The sequence below is a fragment of the Salvia miltiorrhiza genome, chromosome 7, assembly GCF_028751815.1.
Source record: "Salvia miltiorrhiza cultivar Shanhuang (shh) chromosome 7, IMPLAD_Smil_shh, whole genome shotgun sequence".
Classification (NCBI taxonomy): domain Eukaryota; kingdom Viridiplantae; phylum Streptophyta; class Magnoliopsida; order Lamiales; family Lamiaceae; genus Salvia; species Salvia miltiorrhiza.
Window position 1 is genome coordinate 48,422,103 of NC_080393.1, and position 10,419 is coordinate 48,432,521.

The 10,419-nt window shown below is 36.7% G+C and overlaps 1 protein-coding gene across 1 annotated transcript; it reads left to right on the forward strand.

The window, feature by feature from the left end:
* Positions 1-426: 426 nt before the first annotated feature.
* Positions 427-5,836, forward strand: LOC130994584 (protein NRT1/ PTR FAMILY 6.3-like). The gene is made up of 5 exons (XM_057919631.1): positions 427-719; positions 838-1,015; positions 1,083-1,122; positions 1,507-2,084; positions 4,789-5,836. Exons 1-5 carry the CDS (start codon positions 593-595, stop codon positions 5,630-5,632), a joined length of 1,767 nt encoding a protein of 588 aa, XP_057775614.1. The 5' UTR covers positions 427-592; the 3' UTR covers positions 5,633-5,836.
* The last annotated feature ends 4,583 nt before the right edge of the window (positions 5,837-10,419 follow it).

A 10,419-nucleotide genomic window follows, 5' to 3' on the forward strand; every position in this document is an offset into this window, starting at 1 on the left:
AAAGACACGAAAAGAGACGACTCAACGTGAATTTAAAAAGCATTGGAAGATTCAAATTTCATTCACCTTGCAAATTAAACCATTACAAGCGTTAGTGGAAATATAGTATTTTATTGTTGTCTTTTAGTTACGAGCGAAAATACGTACATTTTGTAGCAATGGGAGATGGATAATTATGTGTGGAAGAGCTCTGATCACACAATTATAGTTGAACTTTGTGAAAGACTACATCGAACTTATATTATCAATTCCTGCAATCAATAATTCGCATTGGTCCAATGAACCCAGATAACTCACATACTAAAAAATTAGTGAACCTAATTAGCAAGGGTGACGTGCCCAATTATTAAAGAACACCTCCCCCTCCCACCCCCAAAAAATAAAAATAAATTAAATATAAATATCTATAAAAAAAATTGCATAAACACACAAAACCACAGCTATAAAAGGAAACACCTCGACAACCTTCGAAATCCACCCCTCACCAAAGAGAAGAGCTTAATTAAGGAATCCTTTGCTCCACTCTTTGCTTAGACCATTTTACATATACATATATATATATTAACCAAAAGAAAATAATAATTGAACAGAAATGGCTTCGGTGCTTCCGCAAACAAATATCGACGCCGGCGAAACCCTCCCCGACGCCTGGGACTACAAGGGCCGCCCCTCCCTCAAATCTGCCTCCGGCGGCTGGACCAGCGCCGCCATGATTCTCGGTACCTAATTTCTTTTATTTTATCCCACCATTGCCTTACTACGACTCACTAAGTGCAAGATGTTTGTAATTTTTAATTTCACTGTAACCTAACCCTATATATGTTGTGATGCGATAAGGGGTCGAGGCCTTCGAGAGGCTGACGACGCTCGGCATCGCGGTGAACCTCGTCACTTACTTGACCGGAACCATGCATCTCGGCAATGCCGCCGCCGCCAACAATGTTACCAACTTTCTCGGCACTTCTTTCATGCTGTGCTTGCTCGGCGGCTTCATAGCTGATACTTTCCTAGGAAGGTTCGATTTTAATTTCTCTCCTAATTGTAATATGCCTTCAAATTCTCACAGATATTTTGGTTTGCAGGTACTTGACCATAGGCATCTTCGCCACGGTTCAAGCTACGGTGAGCACATATATGACATATCCAATTATATATCATAAATTATAGATTGATGATAATTTTCTTGTTGGTTTTTCTCGATATTATCACATAAAGAAAGAAAAAAAGAAGACCTTCCTAGTTGGTTTCGTCGTCGTACTAAAATTTTCTTCATAATTTGATATTACTAGAAAATTCCTGCGAAGAGGAAAATCGGAGAAGCTCATTCCAATAATTAAATTAAATAAATGATGCAAAATTCACAGTTGAATAATCCCCAAACTAGCTGGAGTAGTCCAACAAGTAATTTTCGTAGATTAAAACAAATAAATACATTAAATTCATCTTTAAAAAATATAAATTCTGAAACTCGAATTGACTCATGTGAATATATACGTTGATGATTAGGGAGTGACCCTACTGACAATCTCAACGACCATCCCGAGTCTCCGGCCGCCGAAGTGCACCCCGAACAGCGAGGCGTGCATTCCGGCGAGCGGAACGCAGTTCACGGTGCTCTACTTAGCCCTATACCTGACGGCCCTCGGCACAGGAGGCCTGAAGTCGAGCGTCTCGGGCTTCGGCACCGATCAGTTCGACGAGTCCGACGGGAAGGAGAGGAAGCAGATGATAAAATTCTTCAACTGGTTCTTCTTCTTCATCAACACGGGATCGCTGGGAGCGGTGACGATTCTGGTGTATATTCAAGATAACGTAGGGAGGGAATGGGGGTATGGGATCTGCGCCTGCGCCATTGTTTTCGGGCTGGTGGTGTTCCTCTCGGGCACCAGGCGCTACCGTTTCAAGAAGCTCGCCGGCAGCCCGCTCACGCAGATCGCCGCCGTCTTCGTCGCCGCATGGAGGAAGAGGCGCCTTGACCTGCCCTCCGACCCCGCGCTTCTGTTCGACGTCGATGACATCCCCGCCGCCGCTCAAACTCAGAGCAAGAAGAAGAAGCAGATGTTGCCCCACAGCAAGGAGTTCCGGTGAGTTGTTTTATTTAAATTCCATTTTTGTTATAAGATAAAATTGTTGGGTGAATTAATAAAATAGCTAGTTTGCTATTGCAAAGATAAAATATACTGGTTATTTAGATTAAAAAAAAAGTTAAAGAAATTGTGGCTTATATAATTTTAACCTAAAATTATACTTCATACGTCTCATTCTAATGGGCTCACTCTTTTTGGACACGGAGTTAAAGAAACTTATTTTTAAGAGGAAAGTGGTGTGGTCCACACCAATTAAATAGTATATTTTTTTGTTCAAAATGGAAAACGAGTCCATTCTAATGGGACGTCCCAAAAAAGAAAACAAAATTATTAGAGTGAGACGGAGGGAATAGTAATTACAATAATGAAACATCTATATCGTAAATTATTCTTATTTTGCTTATAATTCAAAATCATCAAACTTTTTAGTTGTCAATTAACCTTATTTAATTTACAATCACGAAACTTCTTAGTAGTAAGGGTAATTCTGAATTAAAGATAAAAGAAAAGTATTTTAAGTTAAAAAAAGGGCTAATATTTATTTTTTTACTTTACAATATGAAAAAAAAAAAAAATTACTATCTTGATATATTATCTCATCTCTGATTCCATATTCTGTCTTGTCCTACTTCATTGTCTGAATAGGTTCCTAACTGTAAATAACTGTCTGCGTTGTTTTATTTATCTATTTGATTGTTTACCTTTTCCTGTCATGCTTCATTCTTATCATATATTCTATCGTAAAAGAGTAGTTAATTAATGAATTATTTTGTGTTTTTAACCAAACTAACCAGTTAAGTATTTTATTTTACTAGTTTTAAGAACGAGTAAGTATGTCTCTAATGACCTTTAATTAAGTGATATAACTCTGTTCAAAATTCAAACTCTATCATTTCCACTTCCCTAATTAATAATAAAAAAAAAAGGAAACGAGTAATTATTTTTCTGCCACCCTTAATTAGTGGCTAACCGGTGAAGAATTTGTTTCCTATTTATGGTCATAATAAAAGGTACAATAAACAATATAGCCATGTAGCGAATAAATCTCCATTAATTGTTTCTTTTGACTTTTTTTTTTCTTACTTTTTTTTTGGACTTGGGGTATGGAGATTGGTGGTGTTTGAATGCTAGACCTCGCTGTTTACAAATAGGATCTCACACCGCCAAAATTATGAGTAGTGATCAGTTTGATCTGATTGCCTGAACCGAAATTATCATGATATAAAGAATTAATAATCATTTGGAGACCATGGAATTCCTGCAGATAGATTTCTTATGATAATGAAAAGAGTGAGTCTATTTTAATTTTAAGATATTCCCTCTTTTTTGTACTCACTCGTGACTAGGTAAGGTATATATACAATCATTTCATTATTACTACAAGTTAAAATGATGGATATTTAGTTAATATGTGTAGCATAAAATATATATATATTATAAGTTACAGAAATTGTATCTAGTAAGGATCAAGTTGATGCAACGAGTCATCTCTTTTGGTAGGGAGTGTTGTATTATTAGCAGAAAAAAATGACATAATTCATGAGATGACAAAAAATGATGAGGGGTTGCGAGTCGTTGAACCAGTTGGAAGCTTATCATAACGTGTGGCCAACCTCCATATGTCTTGATTGATGTAGTGTTTATAAATATATATATATATATATAGGAAAAATTATATACCTATATAAACTTTCAATATTATCAGTCTGTCTCTCACTAGATCGTTGCTCAGTGCCTGAATAAGCATGCATGTTTGAAGATAAATTTTATCTCATAAATAAGTGTCTTATTTTATGACTAGCTCCATGATAAAATGATGCAAACTTCAAATTCTGCTCTTGTCATCATTACAAATTCTTTTTTTTTTTCCATTTAATAACTAGAGGTAAAAAAAGAAAATTATCAACTTTCTTGATACATTTGATTTGATGTTGGAAATAATATTTATTTCAAGATAGACAAGATACATGTTATGTCTTTTTCAATTCATAGTGTTTGGCTGAGCTTATTTTAAGCTTTTTAAAATAATTTATAAGTTGTTTAGGAGCATATAAGCTAGCTCATCTGGCCACCGAGTCCTCACTTAAGTGATGAGACCCAGGTTCGATCCCCTTTGGGAGCGAATTTGGTGATTGGAGAGATAAGGTGGATTTGGTGAATTCTTGGAGTGTTTGGGGAACTAATTGTTAACATCTAACATAACTTTATCCGATAAAAAAAATATATATATATAAGCTTTTTAAAAGTGTTTGGTAAAGTCCCCAAGTGAACACCAAGCGGTGTGAACAGTGAGTTATCCGATAAAAAAAATATATATATATATAAGCTTTTTAAAAGTGTTTGGTAAAGTCCCCAAGTGAACGCCAAGCGGTGCGACCTCCTGTGTGTGAACAGTGAGGTCTCGGGTTCAAACCCCACTGCTCCCCCTCTCCAACTCCCCCAAGTCAAAAAAAAAAAAAAAGTGTTTGGTAAAATAAATTTTTAAAGAGATTATAAGCAACAATCATTTTACAAAAATAACTCTACTTTTATTTTTTTTCATCATGTATCATTCTAATTTCATCTCTTCTAGTCATACCTTAATTAAACTACGTAAAAACATGCTTTGATTAAACAAATCATAAGTCATACCTTAATTAAACTGCGTAAAAACATGCTTTGATTAAACAAATCATAATGTGAATACTTAATTTTATTGCAGATTCCTGGACAAGGCAGCAATAAACGATGGTGAGTCCATAGTGAAAGGCAAATGGTATCTGTCGACGTTAACAGATGTTGAAGAAGTTAAGATGGTGATAAGAATGCTACCAACATGGGCCACAACGATAATGTTTTGGACCGTCTATGCCCAAATGACAACATTCTCGGTGTCCCAAGCCACAACCTTGGACCGCCACATCGGCGGATTCGAGATCCCGGCAGCGTCCCTCACCGTCTTCTTCGTCGCCAGCATCCTTCTGACTGTCCCGATCTACGATCGTATCATCACCCCGATATGTCGGAAGTTGTTGAAGAACCCCCACGGGCTCACCCCCCTCCAACGAATTGCCGTCGGTCTAGTCCTATCCATCGCGGCCATGGCGGCGGCCGCGTTGACTGAGGTTAAGCGGCTCCGGGTGGCCCAGTCACACGGTAGCGAGGCCACTGTGCCGCTGACTGTCTTCGTCTTGGTCCCACAGTTCCTGCTGGTGGGGTCGGGGGAGGCGTTCACGTACATCGGACAGATTGATTTCTTCCTGAGGGAGTGTCCTAAAGGGATGAAAACAATGAGCACGGGTTTGTTTCTAAGCACATTGGCATTAGGGTTCTTTTTGAGCTCCACATTAGTCACCATTATCCATAAGGTGACTTTGAAGAAACCGTGGTTAGCTGATAACCTTAACCAAGGCCGGCTTTACGATTTCTATTGGCTCTTGATGATTCTGAGTGTCTTCAATTTGGCGATATTTTTATTTTGCGCAAAAAGGTATGTGTACAAGGAGAAGAGACTTGCTGACCAAGGAATTGAGTTGGAAGAAGGTGATGACCTAGTTTGCCATTAAATGTTTTTTTTTTTAATAAGTTAGTTGCACTTCAAGGAGAAGAAGTGTAGGGTTTTAATTTTTGATTGCTTTTGTATAAAAGGGGTTGTGGAAAAGAGTCACCAATATGAAAAGTGACCTTTTCTGTTTACTTTTTTCTTTATCAGTTGTTTTGGTTGTGAAATATGTAGGAGGCCAAAATAATAATAAGAGTTGTTTGGATAATATGCATGCTGAAAAGTCGATCGAAGGATGAAACTTCGGCTACTGTGAAGTTTATATCGGAGGAGGTTCAAATGAGAACTTTTTTTTACTGTCAATCTGAGAACTATTTTTAGCCTATAGAATTTTAAGATTTACAGTATATACATCACCTAGATGGATTGATGCAGCACTTGAATTTGAATTCCATTGATGGCAAATCTTTGTTTTTTTTCCCCATTTTTTCCTTAATGAAGTTAATTTCATAGTGAATGCAGCTTCTTTATACGTTTAATGCTGCATATATTGTTCATTAGTATATAATGCCTTGTTCATCAGTACATATGTCTTATTCATTACCAATTTTTTAAATTTTATTTTTCATCAGTATATACATCTTGTTCGTTAGTTATACGTCTTGTTCATTAGTATTATATGTCGTATTCATTGTCCTCATGTTACACGAAAAATAGGGGGTCTCACTGGAGCGCGCCCCTATATATATATATATATATAGAGTTGCATTCTATGACAATCACTCCCCTATATAGAGAATAAAGACCAAATCAAGGTCATTCATTGAATCACAATCAACGATCCAGATTGCATCCGAATTTAAATTTTCATGTAATTAAAAATAGGTGCTTAGCATTTATTTAACAAATCCAAGAAATTTCTCTCTTCCCATTCTGGGACCTGATCTATTTCGACGAACGTATCTGGTGGACGTCGTATTCAACCAAATAATTCCTGCAATAGCTAAGAATTAGTATAGTTAGTAGCAAGCAGGGTCGAACCACAGAGTACGGGTAATTGAAATCAATTTCCCAAAGATCTAAATTTTGGTGTAGCCACCACGCCTTAAATTGAGAGAAAATGTTAATTAACCTAAGAAAGCAAATTAAATCAAATAAAATAACTCTAGAAAATAATCAATAAAAGGTAACTCGACTCGAATAAATCCACACTAATCTCTGATCATCGACGCAAAAAATAATTAATCCCTATCAACCAACCAGTTATAGGATACCGTGAACGCAACGGACGTACCCCAATTCCTACTTACCGTGTCGATAGACAACCGAAGACGCCAGACCTGCCTATTTCCCTTATTAAAATATAACCTAACTGGAGACACCAGACCTAAATTTAATATTCTATAATAGCTTTAAGATGAAGGAACCCAATTTAGATAAATTATCCTAGAGACGCTAGTAATAATTCATCCACCAATTTATTCCTACTACGAACATGGTAGCTTTATCACGAATCAGCCATATTCCAACAATTACGGATTGGCAGGAACCGATTGACTGTAATCCAATTCATCCTAAGTTGATAAAGCTTAAATTAAATCAGAACTATCTTTAAACACAAGAAACAAATCGAAATCAACAAGAATCAATTATATGAACAATTAGGTCTCACAGGTATTAAATCAATATTTCATTATTCTCGCCGAATTAAAGATTTAACTACTCATAACTAAACTAATAACAATAAAACAAATATAAGTAACATAAAACAAGAGAAATAACATTACAATTGAATTAAATAAGAGATCACCACTATGAGAATTAAAAGAGGAAAAATTCGTCTACTGCACTTGATCTCCAACTAGCCGCCAAGTACCAAGAATAAAATAATAGCAAAAGTCAAAAGCTAATAAAAAACCTAAGCAAATTAAAGTAAAAGTGTTTTAAACAAAGTCTCCCTAACTCCTAATCTAAGAAAATAAAACGTGTCCCTCAAAAAACTAAACTAATTCATATATATATTCCTAATGTGGCGGCCGCTAAGTGGAGCACAAAAATAAGGTTTAGGGAATAAAATTCCTTCATGGCCGTTGTTAGGTCCGGAGGGTCTCGAATAGGTGTATGGGGGGGGGGGGAGAATACATCTATGGGCTATTTTTTGATAAAATGAAACTTTAAATACAAACTGACTCAACCTGTTTACTGAAAAGAATTTTGTCAAAACAGGGTTGACGATTGATACTGAACACTCTTCAGTAAGGAGTTATCATTTAAGTCAAAGACTTTATTTGATACATGTAAGGCTTCAGTCGAGTTTGATAAACAGAGAGATGTTATGAATTTTACTAACTATCAGAAGATAGATCAGTTAGACTGATAACACACGCAGCGGAAAACTTTTATTTTGAAATAGCCTGTGATATTAATCACGTTGTCAACAGTTAAGTTTCTCTTTGTAATTAATTAGTTTTCAGTTTAGGAAGGTAAGAGCACAAGTAAGAAGGTAAGTGCTGAAAGCTGTAAATAACACAGAGATTTTTACGTGGTTCGGAAAACACTTCCTACATCCACGGTCGGTTGATCAGACCAACAACTTCACTGGGCATGTGCTTACGGGTGCACATCAAACCGATGTGTGTGCTTACAGGTGCACAACAAACCTGAACGTGTGTTTGCGGGTGCACAACAAAATAAGACGACTGAAGATCCTATCTTTAGTACCAACACACTAGGTTGGATTTCTCACTCCTAGCGCGCACTGGGCACTAAGATCTCACGGAGACAAAACACTGGTCTGAACTCCTTTTCGACACAAACACTCAATTCGGTTTGTTGAAAAGAGGTTTGAAAACTTGCCAACTAAACCACAAAGAACAAGTTCTTTGCAGTCAGTTTTACCTAGGCTTTGGATATACAATATTTGCCTAAGTTCTAAGAGAATGTATGTAATCAGCAGTGACTGATTTTTGACTTTGTGATTCTCTTCTTCGATTCAAACTTTGGGGAGGTTTGGTTTTGCTGAGTAACGAATTCGGCAGCGTTTCAGCTTATGTTGTTGAATCGGTGAAGATTGAAGTGATCCTCAAGCGCAATTTATAGGAAACGTCTTGAATAGAGCCGTTGGTGGAGATGGTCTTCAAGATTTCTTCCGTTAGAGAGTAATTTGAACTTGAGCTGAGGCTTCAATCTTCGAGGTTCCTTATTTGGTGAGAACGGCTACTTTGAAGAGCAGGAGATGCGACATCTCTGAAAAGCTGATCACCAAAAAGGAATGGCCTCTGTAGAGAAAGGACGATCCTGAGATCTCTGCATTTAATGCGGCTATACTTCTGGAGTGCGTGGCTTCCTTTGAACATTGGAGGTTCAGTCCGAGGAAGAATGTTTAACTGATACTTGATTTTAGTAGCAGTCCGTTGAATCCACGTGGCGTGCATTAAGTAATCAGTCGAAACTGATCCTTCGACTGATAAGTCAAATATCAGTATTTGACTTTGCCTTAATCGTTACATCAGTCGGCATCTTCAGTCTTCAGTCCTTCGTTCTTCAGTCTTCAGAACAGCAACTAAACTAGAAAAAGAACTCTAACACTTGAGTTCGAACAGTTCTAGTCTATTACAAGTGAAACCTATTGATTTTGGTATCATCAAAACTAGGATTAGGATATTTCATTAAGTTCCCAACAACCGTCTATCACTTAATAATTGGGCCAATTACAAAATAAAGCCAAAAGGTAATTAAAACATAAGAGTTTAAAGGCTTAATTAAATCTAGAATAATTAATTTCAAGCCCAATCTCTAATTCCTTCTTCAAAAGCACACGAACTTCATCAAACTCACACCATTCTTGAGCTTTCTTCATCCATGAGTCTCCAACTCCGATCCATTCAATTCTTGCGCCAAAACACAAACGAACTTGGGAAATATTAAATAAAAACACACGATAATAAATATGAATCTAGACAACTAAATCGCACACATCAAATCTCCTTACGCTTGAATCACACTTGCCCTCAAGTATGAAGTGAAGAAAAGACTCAAAAATGGAAATAACTATCTAGACACGACCTTCCCCCGACTCGACATACTAACACACGGAAAGGAAAAAGAAATATGGAAGATAAGAGGTGAGACTCGAAAACACAACCGCCAAGTAAATGCCAACTGCTAGCTTGTAACTTAAACTGCCAAGATGAACCAAGTAATTCATAAATAACTATCAACCTTCAAAATGAAAATTTTAGAATCTCAAGAATGCATCTCTATCATCAAATTAGTCAAAATCAGGCAATAGCAAGTACAACTCACGACTTCACTCATTCGCTCAAATTGCAATTAAGGACATTCACACATACAAGAAAAGATCCACTCAGTCATGATATGTCGCGGTCAAATAGTGACTCAAAAAGGACTTTGTTTATTTGGCGTAATGGGACTAGGGACCATTCATAATATTGAAATGATCTAAAGGGGTTCCTAGGCTCAAGCAATGAAAATCAAAGTGTGCACATCTAATCCAAACCATCATCCACAATTTCAAGTTCATAGAGAAAGAAAGAAAGCAACTAAACTTAGGGGAAAAACTTCATCAATAACAATGATACCGCTTGCTCAACTCAAACTGGTACAACATCTTTTTTTTCTCTCTTTTTTTCTTTCTTTCTTTTTTTTAATTTTTTTTTTCTATACAGCAGCACCCTTATGATTTTTTTCTATATCACTCTTCAACATGCAACAATTATTTCCATAATATCCCCACAAATCGTCTTCCAAACACAATCTGAAATCACTGCCACTGTTTGGTCAAACGGATCACAGATCCTTATCATCTAACACTAGACAGCAGTTTGGGCA